The sequence below is a fragment of the Penaeus japonicus genome, unplaced genomic scaffold, assembly GCF_977035675.1.
Source record: "Penaeus japonicus unplaced genomic scaffold, GWHDUDI00000001_assembly GWHDUDI00000017, whole genome shotgun sequence".
In the NCBI taxonomy this organism is placed as follows: domain Eukaryota; kingdom Metazoa; phylum Arthropoda; class Malacostraca; order Decapoda; family Penaeidae; genus Penaeus; species Penaeus japonicus.
This window is the reverse complement of record NW_028234419.1, coordinates 26,826,015-26,851,014: the sequence shown is the minus strand read 5'-3', so window position 1 is coordinate 26,851,014 and position 25,000 is coordinate 26,826,015. Positions and strand designations below refer to the sequence as shown.

At 36.3% G+C, this 25,000-nt stretch overlaps 2 protein-coding genes across 9 annotated transcripts in view; both read right to left on the bottom strand.

The window, feature by feature from the left end:
• AQP (aquaporin) overlaps positions 1–8,287 on the bottom strand; it is a 38,201-nt gene extending 29,914 nt beyond the window's left edge. For 2 of the 5 annotated variants that reach the window (XR_015191807.1, XM_086546216.1), the window contains exon 1: positions 8,192–8,287. Coding sequence is in view for 2 of the 5 variants with exons in the window: in XM_043020495.2 (XP_042876429.1) it covers positions 980–1,069 (90 nt within the window). In the remaining 3 variants the exon portion in view is untranslated. Of the gene's footprint in view, positions 1–979; positions 1,505–7,318; positions 7,403–8,191 lie in introns of those variants that run through there. The other 3 variants (XR_015191806.1, XM_043020496.2, XM_043020495.2) reach the window with 3 other exon arrangements.
• Positions 8,288–11,176: 2,889 nt separating this feature from the next.
• Positions 11,177–25,000, bottom strand: part of wcy (WW domain-containing adapter protein with coiled-coil wacky) — a 31,064-nt gene continuing 17,240 nt past the window's right edge. For all 4 annotated transcript variants that reach the window (XM_086546215.1, XM_086546213.1, XM_086546211.1 and 1 more), the window contains exons 9-11: positions 17,228–17,403; positions 15,996–16,123; positions 11,177–15,625 (exon numbers count right to left, since the gene is read on the bottom strand). In XM_086546215.1, coding sequence (XP_086402341.1) covers positions 15,550–15,625; positions 15,996–16,123; positions 17,228–17,403 — 380 coding nt within the window. In that variant the 3' untranslated portion in view covers positions 11,177–15,549. The remainder of the gene's footprint in view (positions 15,626–15,995; positions 16,124–17,227; positions 17,404–25,000) is intronic.

Here is a 25,000-nt window from a genome sequence, read left to right as displayed (position 1 = left end):
ACTTAAATTGACTCTTGTTTTCTTTATGTGATCATGAGAGCGGCGTGTGTGTGTGTGTATGTGTGTGTGTGTGTGTGTGTGTGTGTGTGTGTGTGTGTGTGTGTGTGTGTGTGTGTGTGTGTGTGTGTGTGTGTGTGTGTGTGTGTGTGTGTGTGTGTGTGTGTGTGTGTGTGTGTGTGTGTGTGTGTACGTGCGTGCGTGTGTGTGTGTTTGCGTGCGTTCGTGCGTGCGTGTGCGTATGTGTTTATAGAATGAATGTTGGTATTTAGAATCCATGGGTACCTCATTAATAGGGTACACAACTTTATGTAAAATAAGAAGCGTTTAATCCTCCCACTAGTTGTCTCCGTAAGTATCTGCCAATATAGCACTGCACTTAACTTAATGTTCACCTTTAAGAACACAAGGTCATAACCACCTGCAATATGTAAGGATAATCATATCTATGTATTTTTCATATTACTTGTTAGTAATCAACAACACACGTCAACGACAACCAAAGGAACGCCATGCAGTAAACATAACCTCTTGGGACGGACTGGTACAATGATGTAATACAGATATATAAGCACACACATACACACACACACATATACACATATACAGGGACACAGGGACACAAACACATATACAGGGATACACGCATAGGGATACGGACGGACACAAACACACACACACACACATATATACAGGGATACACGCACAGGGACACACACACACACACATATATATACAGGGATACACGCACAGGGACACACACACACACACATATATATACAGGGATACACGCACAGGGACACACACACACACACATATATATACAGGGATACACGCACAGGGACACACGCACACAAACACACATACACACACACATATACAGGGACACAAAACACACATACACACACATATACAGGGACACAGGGACACACACAAACACACACAAACACAAACACACACACACCGAACCAAGTCGACTTACAGCCAGGTCGACACCGCTGTCGAGCACGGCCTCCACGACGCCGCGCCGTGACGACAGAGACGCCACTCCGAGCCTCCCCGCTGGGTACATTCTCGTCCGCTTTCTAAGTCGTGGTTATTCAGTAATTCTCTTTCATTGTTTTTCTCTCGTAGACTTTTGGTTCGGAGGTTTTAGTCTAATTATTTATCTTATGTGGATATATGCGTGTGTACACATTCTATGTAGATATAGATAGATAGATATGCTGTTTCGGTATATGCACGTCTATTTTTTTTTTTTTTTTAGCAATGTCACTTCGTGGAATGCACAAGTCACTGTCGATATACTGTGGAAAAACATTTTGCATTTGTCATTGCTTATGATACGTATACTGACTTCCTTTACCAGAGCACACTGCATCGAGCTGAATCACCGACATGCACTGTATGCATGATGGCTAACTCATCACGAATTCACATAGTCTCTCGGGACATAACAAAGATTTTTTTTCCTTCTTTATAAATGAACTAATAGCAAGAGAGACAAATATAACACGTTGACGCTCTTAAGATTAGCGAAGAACTGAAGTTGTTCCTTTTACTCTGTCGATTATCTAGTGTACTCATCGTATCAGTCAATAAGATCACAACACATTATGTCAGAGTGATAAGGTAGTTGAGATTGGATGCCGGGATTTTGGGTTGGCGTTTTAAGATTCGTGTTGATGGTGGGATGTTGGGATGTTGGGATGTTTGTCTGTCTGTCTGTCTCGCACTTGGTATTTCTCTTTCTGTCTCTCACTTATTATCTTGTCTCTCTCTCGCTCTCGCTCTCGCTCTAGCTCTTGCTCTCGCTCTCTCTCGCTCTCTCTCCATCTCTCACTCTCGGCCCTCTCCCTCCCTCCCTCCCTCCCTCCCTCCCTCCCTCCCTCTCTCCCTCTCTCTTTCCCTCTCCCTCCCTCCCTCCCTCCCCCTCCCTCTCCCTCTCCCTCTTTCGCTTCAATTTCCCCCTATACATTTGACTCCAAATCACACTCTCTCTCCTCCTCCTCCTCCTACTGTCCTCGCCCTTCAACTCCCCCCTTCCCTTCTGTCTTTCCCTCTCCTACTCTGTCCTGCTTTCTTACGTCTCCTCCTTGTTAATATTGCCCTTGCCTTCAATAAAAATAAGACCCCCCCCACACACACCCCTCGTAATCACGCTCTCCTTTCGTAAACATATTTCGTCAACCACTAAAGTTACAAAATAAATAAACAAACACATTAACAAATTGACAAAACTCAAAAAGAAAGAAAGAAGGAAAAAAGAAGATAACAAATATGATATACTTCACAGAGTAAAGACTCGAGTATAAAGTTCAAGGAGACGCACAGATGACATGGATCTCTGACTCAGAAAACAGCTGATACATCTTGAGTCATTTTTGCAACAACGTTTTACACTGTACAGTATTTCCTGTTCGCTGAACGTAAAACATTGTACAGTATTGCAACATCCTTTATAGAGGACGGCATTTTATCAGATATATTACGTAAACACAAGGACTTTGCCTGTAATAGATAAAATTGCAAGGTCTCTCTAGAGTGATATACATGCACTACTATGTCTTATGTATAGCTTTGCCCTAGCTTACTGATTGACAGGGTCACAGTAATATCTGCTTTACCAAGAATGTATGTCTCAGAATCTAACATGAATTGTAAAAATCATTTAGGCATAGTTCCTATGCCTATTCATGTGTATACACTGTATATAGTATGAATAAACATATCAAAATCAAAATCGAATCCTGTTCGCTGTTATTAGCATCCGTAGTTTATACTGATGGGGCAGTAGTAACTACATCTTCCAAAATTATAATCGATGTTTTAAGAACAGATTACCGAAAAGAAATACGTGAGTCTATAGCATCCTACTAACAATGATGTCAATGATAATGAATCTAACGATGATAATGACGGTGATAATAGTAGTATTAGTAGTGAAGTTGCGCCACTGTTACTACTATTGGTAATAACAACAGTAGAGTAACAATAACAACATCCGAAATACAAAAAAAAAAATCAATACCTTATAGTACAGACCTCATGTTACAGACTAAAAACACATACTATAGTGTATGCTAGGAACCTCTCTAGTTTACCAAGGTCACCTGTACCTTCCCATCACAACCCTCCTGCCACTCTGAATCAAACTCTAACACACCCTAACTCCCCCTCCCCCCTTCCCCTTCCCCTCCTTCCCCCTTCCCCTTCCCCCCCTTCCCCCTCCTCCACCTAATTAAATGACTATTATCTGTTTAAACTTCATCTCAGTTCATTATCCTTCTCCTGTCTTACTCTCTGAACGTTACCCTTCACTATAGCTTTCAAAAAATGCTACGTGATGGTGAAACTATATCTATATCTACTACTTTCAACGCACAACCGGTCCTTCCCATACATGTTCAGATCTACTTTCTACTCCTTCTCAAAACCTCATTGTAGGCCTATCCAGAAATTTCTCTTTCTCTCTTCATATTTCTTGTGATTTTTGGAGGATATACTCGTATAAAAAGAGAGAAAGAGAAAAAAAAAGAAACACAGATAAATCATAACTTTAAGACAGTTCCCTGTTTTTGCTATAGGAATTAAGTCTTGACAGATAACTTTCACTGGAAACAAGAAAACCGCATACAAATGGGACCGAAAGGACGTTTGTGCGTTTGTGTGTGTGTGTATGAGTGAGTGAGTGAGAGTGAGGGTGAGGGTGAGGGTGAGGGTGAGAGTGAGGGTGAGAGTGAGAGGGTGAGACAGAGAGAACGAGAGAGAGAGAGAGAGAGAGAGAGAGAGAGAGAGAGAGAGAGAGAGAGAGAGAGAGAGAGAGAGAGAGAGAGAGAGAAAGAAAGAGACAGAAACAGAGACAAAGAGACAGAGAGTAAGAGACAGGAAGTGAGAGAGAGAGAGAGAGAGAGAGAGAGAAAGAGAGATAACGAGAGAGAACGAGAGAGAAAGAAAGAGACAGAGACAAAGAGACAGAGACAGAGACAGAGAGAAAGAGAGAGAGAGAGGAAGGAGAGTAGAGAAAGAGAGAGAGAGAGAAAGGAGAGTAAGAGGTCGGTGAATGAATTACTAAACATGTAGTGTATAATCCAGCCAACACGTGCATAAAATCACCATGTAATTGCCCAAGCCAGTCCGGCGATACCTTCCTTCGAAAATAAATAAAATGTAACTGAGACATCATAAAATTAGTTATTGTGAAGATGATGTGAATAATATATAATAAATAATAAATAATAATAATATCAATAGTAATAATGCTATCGATAATAATAATAATAACAACAATAACAATAATGAAAGGTAATGACGTTAACAACAGCAATGATAACAATTACCATAAAAAATAAAAATAAATAATATAAATAGTAGTAGTAGTAGCAGTAATAATAATAATAGCAGTATCAAAATTAATAATAATAACGATAATAATAATAATAATAACAATGATAATAATAACTATAATAATAATAACAATAACAACAAGAACAACAACAACAATAATAATAATAATAACAATAACACGTAATAAGTACTCTTAATAATATTAATAATAATAATAATAATAATAATAATAATAATAACAATAATAATGCTAATAATGAAAACATAACACGCACAAAACAACAACAACAAAGACAATAACAAATGCTGATTATCATCGAGGTTGCCATTTCCTCATTATTATCATTAAAATGCATAATGAAGAGCGTGTTGCGAACGAGCATTGGTATTTATATCACCGGATGCTATTTATCATTATATAAGCAGGTGTCTTTTTCAAGTAATGATTTCGTTGTTGTATCTTATTCGTATGATTTAACTTGTAACTTATTATACAACTGTAATTCGTAATATTTGATGATTTTATGTGTTTTTGTTGTTGGTTTTTATATATATATATATATATTTATATATATATATATATATATATATAAATATATTATATATATATATATATATATATATACATATATATATAAATATATATATATATATATATACATATATATATACATATAGTGTGTTCATGATTAAGTTAAAATGCATATTTCTACATGCTCCATATCCCTTCACCTTTTTTTTTAATAAAGAGAAAATATGAATGCTTACTTTACCCTTTTTTTTCCTAAATCTCTTCCTCCTTAGAAAAATATAAAATCGGCTGAGAAATTCCTTCGTCACGAATCAGTAGGCCTATGACACAACATGGCCTTATAATCTTCACAATGGTCGAAATCAAGTATAAAATTGTCTTCTCATTATTTCAATACACTCTTTCTTGACGAAAAAGAGGAGAGAGAGAACTTATACAACCTTGGCTGAAGAGAAACTAGTGGATTGGATCTTCGTACACGTCGCCCTCTCTCATGGCGATGCCGGCTGTTGTTTTAAGAGAATTAAAATTCGTTTACATTACAGAATATAGAGGGAAAGGCCACTGCCAAGAGGTGGGTATATGATTATTGTGTTTCATTTTGCTGTCCAGGGAAATATTGTGCACGTGTATGTTTGCGTAAGTGCGTTATTTCTTTTCCTGCGAATTGTAAACAACTAGCAACGTTTGTAATGTCCGGATAGGTTATGAAAATTTAGTATTGATTCACGAATAAACCTCTATCAGTACATATTCTAATACATCCAAAACCTAATAACCTTTTCCGACACCAAATAAAAAGACGAAAAGTTCATTTACACGAACTGTAAACAACTTAGTAGTGTAACTGTTACAGTAACGTCACTCGAAGCCGAAGCCAAACCCTACCATCCGCACGCGCCGAAGGTCACAAAGAAGCGGGGACTCCGCAGATCCCAAAATCCCAGACTATAACGTATTTTTATCTTCACGCCGGCATAACGCCAAGCCCCACGTGTTCTCCCCCAATATGAACGCATTAACTGCAGATACTATAAACATATGAAAGCCATATAATCAGAACTGGCAAACGAACGACTTGAATTAAATCTCAGTTCAAAGACTGCCAGCAAAACTTGGCTCGCTTCGCATCCCTCGGTGCCACCGCTCGTGTTCGGCCACAGGAGAGGCTGCAGAGGAACATTTGGCACTGTCACCCCTCGACAGAAAGCGTGCGGGAAAAATGTGGTCGTAAACTTAGATATTCACAGCTATTGATATTTTGTATTCATTCGATGCACTCTTGGAATATAAATCACAAAGTGTGCACTATATAAATATATATCTACATATTATATGTATATATACACATATATTTATATTTATAATACACACACACTATATATATATATATATATATATATATATAATATATATATTATATATATATATATATATATATATATATATACATACATATATATATATATATATATACATATATATATATATATATATATATATATATATATGTGTATGTATTTATATATATATATTTATATATATATACACATGTATGCATATATATATATATATATATATATATATATATATATTATATATATATATATATATATATATATATAGATAGATAGATAGATAGATATATACATACATATATATATACATATATACATATATACATATACATACATACATACATACATACATATATATATATATATATATATATATATATATATATATATATAAGCATACGTGTGTGTATGTGTATGTGTGTGTGTGTGTATATGTGTGTGTGTGTGTGTGTGTGTGTGTGTGTGTGTGTGTGTGTGTGTGTGTGTGTGTGTGTGTGTGTGTGTGTGTGTGTGTGTGTGTGTGTGTGTGTGTGTGTGTGTGTGTGTGTGTGTGTGTGTGTGTGTGTGTGTGTGTGCGTGTGCGTGTGCGTGTGGGTGTTCGTGTATGTGTATGTATGTTTCAGTATTTGACATGTCAAGTATCTCACTTCATCAAGAGCACACATTTTGATATAGCAAGGAAGTGAAAAGTCTCATTCTTACACTATGCATTCTAAAATATTTCACGAACTCATAAACCGTATCTTACTGGAACAATAAATATAATATAATTCACAACTAATTCCTTTTAGTCCAAGAATACTACATACCTAAAACAACTGGGCGACGATTATAGTTTTCTCTGTCGACGCACACACGCCTTCGAGAAATTCAATCTAATTAATCTTTCTCACATCTAAAAACACACCCTCATCGCTTACAAAAGATCCAAATCGTTTATAATCAATGATATAACAAAACATTAAATAGTAAACAATGATCAATACGAAGCAGCCAGGTAAATTTCTCAAAACACCCGCGATCAAATATGGACTCCATGGCTTCTTGCTTACCTGTGCGACCAAGAACAAAAATAACTCTCTACCTTTCTGAGCTTGTGTTCCCTGCACCTTCTTTGTCGACTCGAGAGAGAATGCATTCACATCCGGATGAAAAAAGGCTTGATATCAGGATTAAATTACTGTTATCGTGTATCTGTAGGCGTTAATGCTGTGAGTCTAGATAACACGTATTGTTCGACGCCGAATATTATCGTTTTGATTTTTTTTTTTTTTTCATTATTACCGTCGTCACAAAATTCGTTGTTGTTTTTGTTGAGTGACTATGAATTTAGTTTTTTGACAACTCGTAACATGATTTTCAATTGTACAACGCGTACCTTGTCTTCAATAACCTCATCAAAATTATGCAGATTCTTAACGTTCAAGACGCTAAATTTTACAAGCCAATCCACAAAACAGATTATCACTTTAAGGCCATAAATCTATCCTTTATTCAGATTAGAAACCCTCTTGAGAAGAGATTTTAAAAATCCGTTTTCATAGCGGTATTATCTTTTAGTCAATTATTTACACTACTTTGCAATTACATGTAATAAAATGTTAACAATAACGAAAATAATAAAAATCCGAGATCTAACAACACGGAGAATAAAAAATCTTGAAAGTGTGGCCTGGAAAACCGCATAATCTCATTCGATTCGATTTGGTCAAACATAAATGGAAAACACACCATGCATGAGAGAAAGACAAGGTTAATGTGTAAAGCGTAAATGAATGATTATATATATCCTTAAATAAAACAACACCCTTTTTCTCATCCCTTTCCGTAAAACCTTGGAACACCCGTTTTCCCGCCTTCGTGAAAAAAGCGGGAAAGAAAAAGAAAAAGGTAAAACGAGAGAGAAAAAGAAGGTAAGTAAGAATCCAAAGAATAATACTGAAAAAAAAACACTCACTGCGGAGATGCGACCACAACCGTTATCACTTCTTGCCTGTTCGGGAGTAACTGAGGATAATTGTGATGCCAAGTGCCCCACGCCGCTACACTTGGTGCCAAGTCTTACCGTTAGGATGCGGGGGGAGGAGGGGGGGAGGGAGGATGGGGGAGGGGGGGAGGGAGGATGGGGGGCGGTGAAAGGGGAGGGGAAAGAGAAAAGGGTAAGGAGAGTGGGGAAAGGGAGAGGAGAGATGAAAGGGGGAAGAGGGAGGGGTGAGGACCTAATGTAGAAGGGAAAGGGAAAGAAAGTTGGACGAGGGGGAAGAATGAGAATGATGAGAGAATGTAAGAGGGTAAAGAAAGGAAGAAAGACATGGGATATGAAGTCAAGAATTTTAACGGTCCATAAAGTGCTTTTCAAATTTTCAACAAAACAATCTCACTTCTTTAATCAATTTGTTTTGCGAGGTGCTGATGACGAGCGAAAATGGTCTTGCATATGTTGCATTCTTGTTGCCGTGCGATTCTGAATTTCTTCCGTGGACAGAAATAAAAGGACAGGAGAAAATTACGAAGAAAAGAGGGAAGAAATGGTTAAATAGTCCGGAATGTGTGACAGAAAGAGGATCCCTGGTTATCTTCACGTAGGGAAACGAGCATATACGAAGTTTTATTTAGATTTGAGACTTTGCAAATGGACTTTAAATTACAGGAAAGAGGGACGAAATAAAGATGCGATAATAAATGGAAATAAATAAGAAACGGTTCTGGGTAAAATCATCCTGAGTATAGCATTTTTACATGACTTTACGAAACGTGATGAAGTATTGTACGACGGACAATAGTGACGAATGAGATCATAATGATAATGATGATGATGATAACAATGAAAGAAATGAGAACTAGAGGTCAGGTTTAACATTTTCATTGAAATTGGACGCAAATGAGAAAACATTAACTGGAAAGGAATTAGTATAGATAAATAAAAAGAATAAAGAAAGGTAATAAAGTATTGGTCATCATAACAGATAGTGATTCGGAGAAAGGAATGAATGAAAATTTGTCATGAGAATACTGTACTATTGTCTCTTTGGTATTTCAAAATCATGAGAGTTGCACAACTTTTTTTCCATCATTTATTTATAGTTCGAAACATCTGGACAGTAAATTTGATAGAACAGTTGATGCTAAAATCCTAAGATTTTTTTATGATCAAATCCTTCATTTGTGAAGTATTTCGGATTCTGTCTCGAACACCCGGAGTTCAATACTTAATTTACGGTACAAGACCTTTGTCAAGCACTTAAAATCTACACTTAACCCGTTAACGACGGATGACGTGTTTTTTCGTCATACATGACGCAGGACCTCTTGCCTGACAATGGGCGTCATGGCGTTCGGGGATTTTGGATCACTATGTTATTTTATTGTACTATAAGTAATGAGTGAGTAAAGTTGACAATTGCAGTCATAATTATTATAACTGCCGTAATACTAAGCAAAATGGTTTTCAACTCACTTACAAAACCTAGATGGCACCACTTTCTCCTAGCACCAGCAGGAGAGAGAGCCTTGAATGGCACCCATCTACGGTCTCTAGCAAGCACTATCTCTATAGAGTGATGGCACATTGCAAGTTCCCGACCTCTTGCTCTAAAGTACCGCAGATGAAAGATGTGCAGGCAGAACGAGAGGAGGAAGGTGACTCACACCATGCCCAATGCATGCAATGTGACCCTGTGCCAGTATGGATGCCTTTTATTGTGGCACTCACTGTCAAAAGCACAAGTTTCCTTCCTCTTCCCTACCTCTTCATTTTGGATGGTTATAAGTTTCTTGTTCGGTCGTGACAGCACACAATTACGAAAAAATAAAGTTGCTTTTTGTTCCCCCCTAAAACAGTAATACTTCTATCACATTGAGTATAAAGAAAAAAAAGAGTTGATATGGACCCTGAACTACAATTTTAGTCAACTGCAGAATTGGTGGAACCTGTGATATGACAGATATAAATTTCTAAAAACAGTAAAACGCACAAAAAAACAAAACACAAAGATGGATCTAGCTCTACAATGAGTGACTAAAAGGGAGTGGGAAAAATCAATTTATGTTGCAGAAGCTGCCTCGATCAGAAATAAAACTCATCCTGGATCCTGTGTAAGCAAATCTATCTCCCGTCGGCAATGGGTTAAGAGGAGTAATTGAAATAGATAAATGAGAAATAAAGGAATGTCAAATTAAATGAATTGTGAGCGATGTCATTAGAATATAAAGCCAACCGTAATTGTTATCATTTTAGTGTAACCGAACCAATTATTGTTGTGTGTAACGAGGTTTACCGCTACATTTTAAATGACTCAAATTATCAAGTAATTTGGAACTTCTTGGTCAAATTTGTTTTAAAGTCGCCAATAACTTTCATTTTAGTCTTGATAAATCTTGTTTGTCTGGTTGTTTTTAAAGTTAATCTAATGTAGGTTTGTGAATATACATTTTCCTTCACTAAAAATTACTCTAATAGCTTCTCTAAATACGAAGTCATGAAATATCAGGAAAACAAAATCTTTTTGACAACTCTCTCCTATTTCTTACATCTCATGCAAATAATAAAAACAAACAAAAGAACTTTACAATTTATTCTCTTGGTAGTTTTGATAAAGTTTATTATCATTCATTTACAAACCGTAATACGTATTTCAGTATCCAATTACATTTCTAGAAAGATACAGTATCCTTTTATTTACTATGTGCAGCTCGGCCACACATTTATTATCTGGACTCTGGTAAACATTTTTAATACTCCATGATCCCTACTATATTTTTTTCAGGTACTTATATTGCCAACAAACCTCAATTCTTTTCTAGTCGAAGACAAGAGGTAAAATGTGATTATACACTTCTCTCGTGCATTTAGTATTTCTGCTAAGATTACGGTATAAATGCAACATGATCTTAATACTAGGAGTGTAGGGACACCCATGGCAAGGCGAAGAAGAAAAACATCTTTCTGGAGCTCAGCTTTATTTAACCTTTCTTAGAAGGAATGATATTTACAAAATTAGGCTAATTGGCCTAAAGCAAGTGTTGAAAAAGGGGAGACCAACACAAACAGTGAATCTGTGTCCTGTAAAACATCTGATTCTAAAGGTCCACTAAGTCAGCCTGGTCACCAGCTGGGCAACGAACACACACCATTGTCATCACAGCCAGGCTGGAGGCCATTAATCAGTACATCAAATTTTAATAAATATATATCCTCTTATTCATTTCTCGTGTTTCAAATATGTGAGCCTTATATTTTCCCAGTCTTAGGTTGGTATTACCCCCTCCCACCCTATAATCCAATGGAAACAAACATATCAACAAAAAAAATATGGCATGAAGATTTCAAGGTTGTGTACAGATGGATGCGATTCTGATGTGGAAAGAATGATGAGATATTAAAGCAAACTTCTCTTAGACTGATAAGTTGAACACAGCAGCCAGCACTGGGTTGCATAGTTCACCAGGGGCACGGATACATGCATTAAATATTTACCCTTTAATTTATCACAAGTAGAATGTTAGCCCCCCTTTTCTTTTTGTACAAAACCTACATATACTGAGAACCTCTACGTTAGACACTTTTATGTACAAGCATGTGGACTCAGGCCAACTTAACGTGGCCTTTCCAACAGCTTCCCTTTATATATATAAATAATCCGTAGCCTCTTGTTAACCTCAGCCATGGGCCACAGGTATCCTAACTAACCCATGTTTGATTTTGGGTGAACTCGGGCCGGCCAACAAGACACGCAACTCCACAGGAATGTTTGGTTCCCTCATTTAATGACGGGAACATGGAAACATACCTGAAGTGCATAACTATGTTGACATGCCCATACCTTAGACTGCAGTGTATGATTGGTTAGGTAAAATTAATCAGGGGTAAATCACAATGTCATAATTATAATAATAAAATAATAATAAAGCAAGTAAAATAAAATAAACTGAAAAATGAGCAGAAGTTTGGGCAATGAATTCATTATGAGGAACCCAACATGACTTAACTGGAACAAATTTAAGAAATGAGGTATATATATACATATATATCCATGTAGCATCATGAAAAAAAAAGGATCAACAACAACAACAAAAAAGAGGGTAATATTAAATTCTTTTGGATGAGAAACAGCGAGTGGCATCATCTGAGCGCACTAGAGAATCAAAAGGAACTGGTATGCCAAAGGAACGAGATCAGTCACAACTGTGTTCGGTTGGAAGTAAAAAGAATTTGGAAATTCCTCTTTACCAAATTTATTCGAGTGTTTGGTGAAATGAATATGAGGCGTCCTCCAAAAAAAAAAAGAAGTACTGAACTGATAATACAAAGGGAGGGGGAAGGGTATACCGGACACTGCTGTTTGTGAATATCAGGGAAGCAAACACAGAAAATGAAGAATGTGAACAAGAGGAGGAGAAAAAGCATCTGGTGTAGAAAATGGAATGCAAAGATAAACTATTAGCCTTACATAATCCAAATGTTGTGATAGCTGCTGTGTAGGAACCACTAATGAATGTCTGTGATAGAAAAGAAAAAAATGAATAAAATGAAAAATTATTTGGGGTTGGATTCTTAAAACCTGACTAAAGGGGGTGGGTGAAAAAGAAAAAAACAAAAACAAAAAAGGATTAAATCCTTTTTAAACACTAGCCTTTTTCAGAAATAATTACAATAATAAAAAAAGAAGTAATTACAATACAAAAACGTGTCCTTTGGTCTTTGGCAGTTAAGTCGGATAAAAAAATAATAATAATAAATAAATACTCATAGATAAACAGACTTTATATTCTTGAGCACAAAACTGTGATGCAATCTGCAGTTAAGAAAGAAAGAATGAAAGTAAGAAAGAGAGAAAGAGAGAAAGAAATAGAAAGAGAATGAATACTATTAACAATTAGAGAAGATCATGTGAAACCACAAGGAAATTACGAGGCTATACACTTTATAATGAAAATAAGAAAGGAAAAGATATTGGCCACATCACAGTCAGTACTAAACAACACACCCCAATAACTGTCCTAATTTAGCACCATGTTTTCCTGTCCTTTCAAATAATCTACCGATGGCAAATGGGGAGGAGACCTCGGCCTAACTACTACATTTCCTCTTTCCTCTTCGCTTCCCCCCCTCCCCTTCCTCCCCTCCCCACTGTGAAACTATCCCTTCTCTCTTCTCTTGTGATATCGTGGCTGGTACGAGTTTCTGCCAAGCTTGCTCGAAGACGTGAAATCTAGCTCTCCCGACAAAGCTCTGTCTGGTCTTCTCTCCAATCGGCTCGTTTCGCTGTGTGCACTTCACTCTATCCACCGCCTAATTGCTCCCTCCTTCGCTCCCGAAAGGGGATGGATAGATACAACGACGATAACCACTTTGGAACACTTTCGTTCTTCTTAAAAGTACCCCAAACAAAAACTGTCATGTTGATAACTGTGAACCAAAACGAGGGGGGAGAAGATCTGTCTTCCCATTACCAGAAATGAACAAGAAATTGCTTTATTATTATTATTTTTTTCTTTCTTACTAAACATTAATAAGTTACCCAACAACCATTTTTTTTTTTTTTTTCAATGCTTGGACTTTGGAGTGGTCGCTGAGCCGGCTCATCACACTGGATTATTTTTCATTTTTCGATTTTTTCATTTTACAGATGGTTGGCTTCTAATTGTCAATTACTTCCCCATAATTTTGTGAGAAACAGCAAGTCCTGATGAAGAGAGGATGAAAAGAGAAACTAGTTACCGTGTCAACTGATTAGAGAATAATTGACAGTGCAACCAAGTTGAAAAGAAACAGAGATAAAGATGGGAAAATAAATGATATGAAAGAAAATCACATTGCTTGAAAGAAAACTAGATATCCTTAGTAATATCAGCCCCTTATTTCTTTTGAAAAATGTTTCTTCGTAAAAAAAGAAAGAATAAAGAAAGAAGGAAAAAAAAGAATGAAAAATAATAATCACAAATACCACTACAAAAATAAAACCAAGAATACACGTAAAATAAAGAGGCTGTGTTGGTGGAAATCAAAACACAAAATAGAAAAATCAATGAAAAACAAGTAACAATGAAGTATTTGCTTTACAGTCACTACAATGGCCTCCAAAATTCTACAGAGAAACAAAGTAAAGATAATTATGAAAATAACAGTGACTATAATAATAACCCGGTTTATCTACAAATTCATAGTTTTTAGTTAAACATATGACTCCTGAAGAAGATATATCAACAACTGGTAAAGAACATGACAATGAAACTTTTCACAGCCCAGTTGGAACTTTAAAGACTGTCTGAGATACAGATTAGCCAGCAAAAACAATGACTTAAATAACATTTAATCTGTCAGCATCAAAAATGCTCGAGACACTGCCTCAAATCCAACCCTGGGGACCATGTGACAGTCACCAAGAACACAAAACACATTCACAGGACTTACACTTGGATAACTGATTACGGAAAGCAGTTAAGAAATTCAACTACGCTCTCCAGAATCTACTGATAGTAAATAGGTAAAAGTTCTGTGTACCACTGCTACCGTGACAGAAAGGTCACCCCCGCTCGCTTCGCCCAACTTATTCCCTAGACGCTGGAATAGAGCTGGTGGAAGCCGCCCGTGACATCCTTCCGGTAGTGACATGCTGGTAAGAGGAGTGGTTCACTAGTGTTTTGTTGTGAAATGTGTAAAGCAATAAGACAACAATTCTTTTTTCTTGTTATTTTTTTTTTCAAACCTATTGGGCTGGAGAGCTCTGCCAAGACTTCCAGATATCCACGTGGGCTTGACAAGTCAGCCAGCAAAGAAGGAACACAGAGTGAGAGTGACGAAGGGGAACGGGACAGATGATGCTCGAAGGGGTGATTCTCAAGACCCCAGGGAGTGTGATACAGTGCCAGCCTCTGGCTAGCCGGTATTACATTGTGACGTAGCAGAGCTGTTCAGTGTACAGGCTCAGCCTTCAGAGGTGTCTAGTTGTGTCATTCATCACAGAGAAACATAGATGACATTGGGGATATCGGTGGAGGGTGGCCAGGGTAGGCCGGGCCAGACACAGGACGGTAGGTTGTTGGTGAATCCTGTGAGGAGCTGGCAGTTACCCTGGCCCGTGGCAGCAGTCATCTCTGCACTGGCTGCCGTGATGATGCTAGTGCCGGCACTCGCCCACAACCCACACGAGGGGAGGACTCGGGCCTCACCTCACTGCCACACCCTGCACTTTGGACTTCACCAATGTTCACACATCCAGTACATGATTAAGAAAATATAACACTTTATAAATAATCCCAGGCATGTCAACATCCAGACAACTGACCCAGGCAGCTATCACAGGCAGCCCAACACTATGTGTCACTCATGAAGGAATTCTGCGCCTTCATCTCCTCAAGTTCTCGCTTCTGAGCACGTAGAAAAAGTATCCTGGAAAAGCAGATCATCTATTAGATTCTTCTATAAACAATAACGACACATCAAATATACATGAAAACCTGTTGAGTAAATGAGATATGAAAGTCGTATCGAAACATAATCAACAGAGTAAGAATTAGCTAGATATCTGTAGAGATATAAGAAGAATCAACATCTTATGTGTACTTCCTTTGCATGGTAACTGAAGACAAGAGAAAGAGATAAGAAAAGAAAAGAAAAAAGTAACAATACCATGATAAAGATAAGGTATACTCTGAAAGAGAAGAGAAACAAAAACAGGCTAACTAAAGACAATCAATGAATGAATGAATGAATGAATGAATGAAAAAAAAAAAAAGATTCTCAAGACTGGACTGCTTACCTTTGTTCATGGAGTGTAGCCTGTATCTCTGCCAGTCGTACCAGGGACCGTGCCATCTTGAGCTCGGCAGATACCCGCGTCATCACTAGACTTCCAACAGAATGAGCTTCCTCAGCTAATCTCTGTGCCTGTTGAAATAAAAAAAATTATTATGCTAGTGTAAAAGAAATAAATCCCATAAATTTAATGCTTGGTTATTTACAGCAATGCTGGATATACTAGCTTAATTTAGCTAATTGACATTTGAAAGATTTTAGCAGCATAACCTATCAATTCCTCTACATGAAAGAAAAACTAATCCTCATGTTTGGAGTTTCTAATCCTCATGTTTGAAATTTATTCATGATAGGTTTACTAACAAAAAGTTTTTTAAGCACTGCCCCTATTTGCAACATATTGGTTTGTGATAGGCTTGTATACCAGTATCTTATGAGGAAGCACTTTGTAGTCAATCAAGATCTATTACAGAATTTATCTATCATACTATTGTAATACCATATAACTTTGAGAAAAAATGATAAAATTTGTTGCATCATATAGAGAGAAAGGTAATGGTTTAAAACGAGTGAAGACTAAGACTCAAAGGGATACTTGAGCAATAATATTACAGTGTCACATCAAAATGAAAGACAAATAGGGAACAGGACTAAAAAGAAAGAAAGAAAGAAAGAAAGAAAGAAAGAAAGAAAGAAAAATTCTTGGGGCATATCAATCAAATACTATCCCCAATGCATAAAATGTGCAAAAGTCAAAACAAATATGTTTGTTAGCAATAAATAACAGACGTAGCTTTTGCAATGCAGGGGACATAAATACATTATAATACTATAGCTAGCCATCATGCTATTCAAGGTAAGCCACAAGGAAGAAGGAATGTGCGAATAATTCACACCATCTGCTTTTGCTTTCACTCTAAATTTGCCACTTTTGAATGGGCAAATTTTGAGGACTGGGAAAAATAAGGGAGAAAAGAAAAAAAAGGACTGCAAATTCGTCTCAATGCCCACCTTATTACCAAAAACATACATATACATATAGTAATTATTTAATAGAAAAAATAAAACTTGATTGAAAGACCAACATGAAATCAATGTTATAATTACTATCTCATGTCTGAATAAGATGTAAATCAAATGAAAATTCAATTCACAACATCTAAGACTCCCTTCCCTGCATCATCCCCATCTCTAACCCAAGAATAACTAGAAGTAAGCGACAAAAACACAACTCACCGGTTTTTCTAAACTCTCTGCTGGCCAGTTTTGTACGTGTGAAATGAGGGTTTCATTGTAATAGTTAGCCAGACTGGGCGTGAGGGCAGGAACTAACGGTTTTGCTCCTGCCAAAGACCCTCCTGTTGTTTGCGTCAATGACTGTAGCGAGTTAATACTGCTGCTTGGGCTACCCACTGGAAAATCAAGAGAAAATAACATTAGTCAAAAATTAAAGAATGTGTATCACCAAGAAAGTGTTATTAACAAAAATCAAAGAATATATGTAGCCTGTCCAGATTTGTTTCTTCTTTATCCTTTCTGCACCTCTTACCAACAATTTACTCTTGGATTTTAACAATGGCACAAACACAACAAATGGGTTAAGAAAACTCAATCCCTTTGTGCTGAAGTTATTACATAATTGGCATTTTCAAAATCACTTTCCCAGAACTGGAAGACAGAGATGGCAAAAAAAGTCAAAGGATAAAGAAAAATTGTATGAATAACACTTTCTTTAACAACATTTTTTTTTCAAAATAAAGAATCTGGAGGGGGGGGGAGAGAAAAAATAAAAATATATATCAACGATGCATTAAATTAATCTATACAAGCTATCCCAATCCAAAATTACTATCTGGCAAACTTGAGAATGTATTTAGTAAATAAAGTATTAGTGTGAAACTGAACCGTCTCCAAGTTCCACATCACAATATAAGCCATTAACGATACATAGCTACCTATCATTTATGAAAGTCAGAAAAGATCAACTCAAGAAGATTAACCCTCTCTGGACGGGTGGTACAGTACTGTACCACTCATTCAAAAGCCCAGTGGCCAGGCGGCACAGTATTGTGCCAGCCATTTAATTGATTTAGGCCTAAGCGCTCAAAAGCCCCAGCATTGTGACATTCAAGGCTGGAATGCCCCCGTCATGAGTGGGTTAAAAGAATGAAAATGGGGGGAAAAGATTTACATTGCCTAAGGCCACACACCTATAAAAGATATTTCCTACTATTATCTTTTTTTACTATTATCAAATGGACAAAATTAATTAACCTCATGATTCCAAATCAAAGCTGAAGAACAGTAACAATCAAATCACAAAAAGAAATTGTCACAGTGTAACTAAATATCCATTACAATATTGAAAATGTTCTCTTAACTTTGCCTTCCCTAAATCAATCTCGACAAAAAAAATTTAACATTTCTTTGCAATCTTTGTTTTCATGAATTTTATAAATGCCTACAAACAAAGTCTTTCCTTTAGCATTAACTATTTGTGCAATGCATGCTTTCATACCTTAATGTTCTACTGACTTGCTGACTCACTCATTTTTTGTTCTTTTTAGGAAAATAAAATCACCTCACCTTTAAATAATACAAACATCTTCCTTTAGGGAATAAAAAGAAAAACACAAACACAGACAGACAGACAGACACACACATCTATCTATCTATCTATCCCCCCCCCCCCCCCCCACACACACACACACACGTCAGAAGAATATAAAGTAGCAAAGAAAATTACCAATCCCCCCTCCCCAACCCAACCCAACCCAAAATTGCAATATATCAACCCCACCATAATATTCATAACTTGCTCTGGTATCAAATTTTTGTGGAAATTACCCTGAAAGCCATTTCCAATGGTGTAAGATATGTGACAATTTGCTAATATTCACAAAATGAGATTTGATTTTTGGGTTGCAGTTTTATAAAAATGATAAAATAAAATCTAAGGCATATTTGTGATGTGAAGGCCTGTTCCTTGTACATTCATGATCTAATTCAATGATAATCATATCTTCATTTCAAGACCAGATGCCAGTTTCAACTGCATAATTCCATTCAAAATTTCATTTCTTTAGCTAAAAATGTTTAAAAATACTTCCATGTTACCAGAGTAATACACACCTCATTCAACCTATCATTTCCAAATAATAGTAGGATATTTCTACATCTTTATTAATACAGTTCTAGATGTATGCATAAAATCATCTCCTTACACAAGTAATACGAAGTCAGATGAACAGATTTTCTCGAAACCACAATGGCAATTTTGATGAATCCAAAACATGATACCTTTTGTTAACGGCTATGAGTAATGTGTACTGTTAATAGCCACAAAACTAAAGTGTGATTCATAAGCACAAGAACCCAATTCCATAATCCCTCCCCATAATTTCAGGCTTGTAGAAGCTAACCCATCCACGCTGGGTGATGTGATATCATGTTCTGATTATCTCCATCAAATCATACACTTTACATCTTTAAGAAAGTATATAATCATAGGAGCTCCATTTGTATAGGCACATTTTTATTCACTTGTGAAAATAATGTAAATAAATACAAAAACATCCTATTATCACCCCAGCGTCATGCTGGAGAGATCTCGCACAAGTCACTTTGAGCACTTGATATTTAGCCAGTGGGAGACGCATTTCACAAATATAGGCCCTACTGTGAAGGGGTTAATCTTTGATGAACCATACTACTGCCCCTAATTGATACTTTGTATATTTTTTTGTTTTAAATCATATGGACCTCACTTACCTAAATAATTCCTTTAGTTTATAACAATTAATCAATCACGTGACTCACTCACTCATAGAAAAGTAGGAAAGAAACTTCACATGCATTGTAGCACCAGTTGAAAGAGTATGGCTGCTCTGAGACTTAACAAACCTGCCTCTACTTGCTTTACACTGAGATAAGGGAACTTAGACAAATTCATCAAACTGCTCACAGAGGGTTCTAAATTGATGGTGTATTCCTGAAGGCTGATGAAAAATTATAGACAAATTTATTGTATGGAGCATCACAGAGTTGACCCTTCCAAGACAGGCCAGGGTATGTTTGAATGTTTTTTCTATCATTTTCTAGTCTTTTCATATGATAAATGAGCTTAAATATTATATATTAGCTAAGTGATACAAATTATCATTTAGTATGAAGCATTAGTAACACACTGCTGAGGGAATAACTAACTTGTATTTTTAACAAAAATATGCAATTTGAGTCTTCTGACCTCATGAAACGGTTAATAAAGCACTAATTATATCAACTGTTTACAACAGCCTAACACATGACTCATGACTTTCTTGAAATATAAATGGGGGCAATTCCTGCTTAAGCATAATTATCCCAACAAATCTCTGGTTCTCAGTTTTAGACCACTGATGCCCTGAGTGCATTTGTACATGTACTGTTCACTATAATTTTGTTTCGTAATTTTTTTCATCTTTCTTTAACAAACGGATGGCTCAAGTACTTACTCACTACAGATATAATTACTATGATTACCTAACACTACTTATTTAGCCCATTCCTTGAATTTTCTTTGAAACATTTAGCCCGTTCCTTGAATTTTCTTTGAAAGCAGGTACTTTTTTCATGTAATGATGACAAAATAAAACCCTTTTCCTGAAAATACAAGGAACAGGATAAACAGGGAAGGTCAAGGTAGGCCTAGTAATTAGCTCCTTAATGACTAAGCACTTGTGGAGATATATTTATGAAAAAAAAAAAAAAAAAAAAAAAAAAAAAAAAAAAAAAAAAAAAAAAAGTAGACAGAGCATATTCCTAGCATCACATGATTCAAGAGTCCCACTTGACATTAAAGAACAGTAATAGATTATAGTTGGTAGCAAATAACACAATCAATTATTTTGAAGTCAAAATGATGAGTATACTAATTGTGGCAGAAGTGAAATTGAGACTGCGATCAGTTAGCATCCTTATTTCATCATAATTTTTACTGGAAATAGCCCAACTCATTTGGAAATTAAATGGGAGGAAGCCAGCCTCTACGAAAACAATAAAACTGAACATTACATCTATTTTGATATATTTTCTATTCTTTTCGTCCTTCCATTTCCCTTTCTACTAGTGTTAAGTGAACACTGTATACCTGTTAACACTTTCTTGACTCATATCTGTTGTGTTTTCTATTATTTTCTAGACTTGTGGTTTGATATACGAGTCTAATTATGATATATCAGCTAAGTGATACTAATTATTAAGCATTTAGTATGATGCATTAGTTACACAACTAAGGGAGTAACTAGCTTGTATTTTGAAAACAAAAATATATAAGCCAGGGCTTGGATTTTCCTAATACTGATACTGTCTGCATTTTTTGCATTTATTTACATTATTTTCATGCAAGAGGAAAAAAGTGATCATAGGGGGAAAAAAAAAAAGGGACTTCATCCAGCGGGAGCAAAATATTCACATTACCCAGCATGAATAGGTTAACCCATTGCATAAGAGTGTCATGACAGACATGTCGGCACCGATTAGGCCTAAAAGACAGGAGTCAATGTGTACGTAACGCAACATCGGGATCTGCTCACAGTTGAAGTGCGCACATAGTCATGCCGTAATGGCACTAGCTCCAGAGCTACAGGGTTCCAAAGTCACCCTAAACCCGCATTTTGTGATGGATTTACAGAAAAATATTGTTTGGACTAGTCTGTGCTACCTGAAGGGTGGAGAAAGTTCTTTCCCCGTCCCTCTAATTTTTAGCTGGTGACGTTAGTGTCATAGACTGCCTGCCCTGATGACCAGTTAGGTCGTCAGGCCCGCAATGGGTTAAGGATCATGTGCACAAAACAGCCACAGCCTACATAACAATCCTTTAGACACATAGAACAATTTAGAAGCAGAAACTTTATCAAGGAAAATAACTCCTAGTGTGCAGTATGAAGAAAGGAAGAATGGAAGAGGGCAAGCCAGAGAAGTGGGAATTATTTGAGTGATAGCAAGGCAACAAACAAACTAACAAAATGGACAAACTTATGAGGTAAAACCACACTCATATCTAAACGATAAAAAAATAAAGATAAAAGCATATATTTGAATTTTTCTACTTTTGTAATTACTACCAAATCTTACATTCTCTTCCACAAATGTTACCTTCTTCTGATAAAATATTCTACATCAAGTAAAACAATTACTTTCCTATAAATATCCCCAACCAGCTGCTTTTTCAAGGCTAGACAAAATATAAACTTGAAGTATGAGAAAATATCTGAAGTATGTAACACAAGCTCTTGAATGACAAATATGGAATACATGTGTACTCGCAAGCCAAATATATTCATCAATATACCAAAATATTTAAAGCAATTTATGCCTTTCTGCTCACTGATGAGAGAACTATATACCCCTTTCCTTGAGTTTCTCAGAAGGAGACAATACAAGGAAACATTATCAAGCATATATAAGATCAGGATATGAATTCCTAGCAAAACAAACTACGGCAATCTCAGTCCAACATGCCCATAGCAATAATATTCTCATTTATCATCATATCATTTTTGAAACTCTACCAGATGACCCATACGTACTAGAAATGAAAATGTTTCTACAATGGAATAACTATATATATTCCTTCTAAATAGTTCAGTGAAGTTGAATGAAAAAAATAAAGGAATACAAAGTAATTATACATGCTGCATAGCACTAACTGCAGATCCTTTGTTAACCCATTAATGATCAGGCTGTTATGACTCAAAATGGTCGAAACGCCAGGATATTTCAAGCATATAAGCCTAATGTCTCAGGATTTTTGTCCGCACTGGCCTCAGCCACTATACACCCGATCACCCTTTGCGCCAGCCAGGAAGATAGCCTTGACAAAATATCTTATTCCTGGTGGCTGGCGCTGCCACCACTTGACGTGATATCTTGTCAACCATCGCTAACGGGTTAACCTAGTAGTCTATTTGTCTACATTATCAATAAGCTAACAAACAGCTTTACAACCAAATCCTTTGAATGAGGGACAATATATAATTTTCACTTTACTTCCTACTTTTACCTTCTTTTTTTAGTATCTAGTAATTTTTCCTTTTAAATCTGATCATTCATAAAACTGTCCTTAACCTTTTCAAGCCGGGCCGATTATTTACCAAATGCTGCTCCCGCCGTGAAAATAACAAGTACACACAAGCCTTCAAGTGCAAGATCTCACTGCGCCTCTCAGAGTGCATTACACCCGCCCAATTCTACGGGATGCTGAGAAGCATTTTTCTTTCTTTCTTTTTCTTTTTTTAAATATTACAAGAACAATGTGTCTATACACAAATGTAAGTGCAGTGAGTGTATACATATATAACTATGTATAATGTGTATTTAGAGGGAGAGATCAAAACATGATACGACATCTAGAGGGAGAGATCAAAACATGATAGGACATCATTAGACAATAGCAAAATATTCCTATGATGTGATAGCACATCATCTGATGCAAATGGGTTAATAAAAAGCCTAAGCTGACTGATTAGCCTATATTATGACCCCCTGTTCCTCAGTCACTAAAAAAGAAAAATTTGATAATGTAGGATATCTTCACTAATTAACTAATTCCTATAAATGCATCCCAAAGTCAGCCTAATTATCTTTATTATTTCTATCCTTTTACTCAAGAACAATAATCTGCTTGTCCCGAATCAGAGACAGTGAGAGGAGGACAACATCCCTGCATTTTAATTCTTTATCTCAAGTGGTCAACCTTGTTATTAATCCTACACTTGCAATTAGTGCACCCATTGGGTTAATGTGAAACCTATATCTCCTCTATAATACTCTACCCTGGCCGTTTGTAGCTGATCTGTGCAATAGGTAGGGTTTCCGTCAAACTACCATGAAGTGTAAAGCAATATAAATCACTTGTTCAAATGCATTGTATGACAATATTTCCTAAGCTACAAGATTTCTTATCAAAGAATCCCTCTTGACACAATTTGAATAAACTTATCTATAAAGATAATGGTATCTACGTTGCAATGAGCGACCAAAATAATTCAGTAAACACCAATCTGCCAGCCTGTTACGTCACCATACATAACACTGAAGAAACAAATAACAAAGAACTATCTAATATCAATCTAAAAAAATTAACGAACAAATATAGTTACTTAGTAATCAAGTGGATCTGAAGACTAGACAATTTATTCACATTGTTGGTGGTAGTTTCATCTTATGGACTATTCTATAACTGTTGTAATAAAATTATGATCACGTAATTGTACGTCTTTCCTTCAGGTGTCTAGAGCATCACCTATGGCTACTTATGAAGAGTAGCCATAGATTGCTCAAATGGAACAAAAACATTTTTTTTTTTTTTTTTTTTTTTTTTTTCCCATGTTATCAAAAAGTGGTTCTCTATACATGGTATGAATATACAGTATACCATAGCAAACATCCACTAGATAAATGGTGGCAACTTCTTTTTAATGATGGCAGTGTCCCCAGGGAAAGGCTATTATGATTTTGGTACTCTGCTTGCATTTCTGGTGATAACCAACTATCAATTCAACCCATTCAGAACGAGGTGAACCTAGGCCTATGGCTGCTCTCCCCAGGAAGATAGCAAGCATGTTGTATGTTTTCTCTAATTTCCTAGACTTATGGTAATATAAGAGACTATATATGGTATAATAGCACTGCGATACTAATCAGCATTTAACATAATGCCCTAATTACATCACTAAATGAATCAATAGCTTGTAATATCAGCAAAAAGAGAAATGGTGCACAAAAATAATCCCACCTCATGAAACATGCCTATCCTGGAGGGATCTGTAACAGATTTTTTTCCCCAGATCACCCATATGCCACCCATGCCATCACATGGACTTTTGTCATCTGTTCTTGCAAAAAAAGGCTATTCTGCATCAAGACCATTAACCTTCTGGTGATAGCAGTTTTTGTACTGACTTCAAGCTCCATCACTAGTGTAAGCAAGTGTTCTATAATACGTTAACAACAAGGCTGATTTGGCTG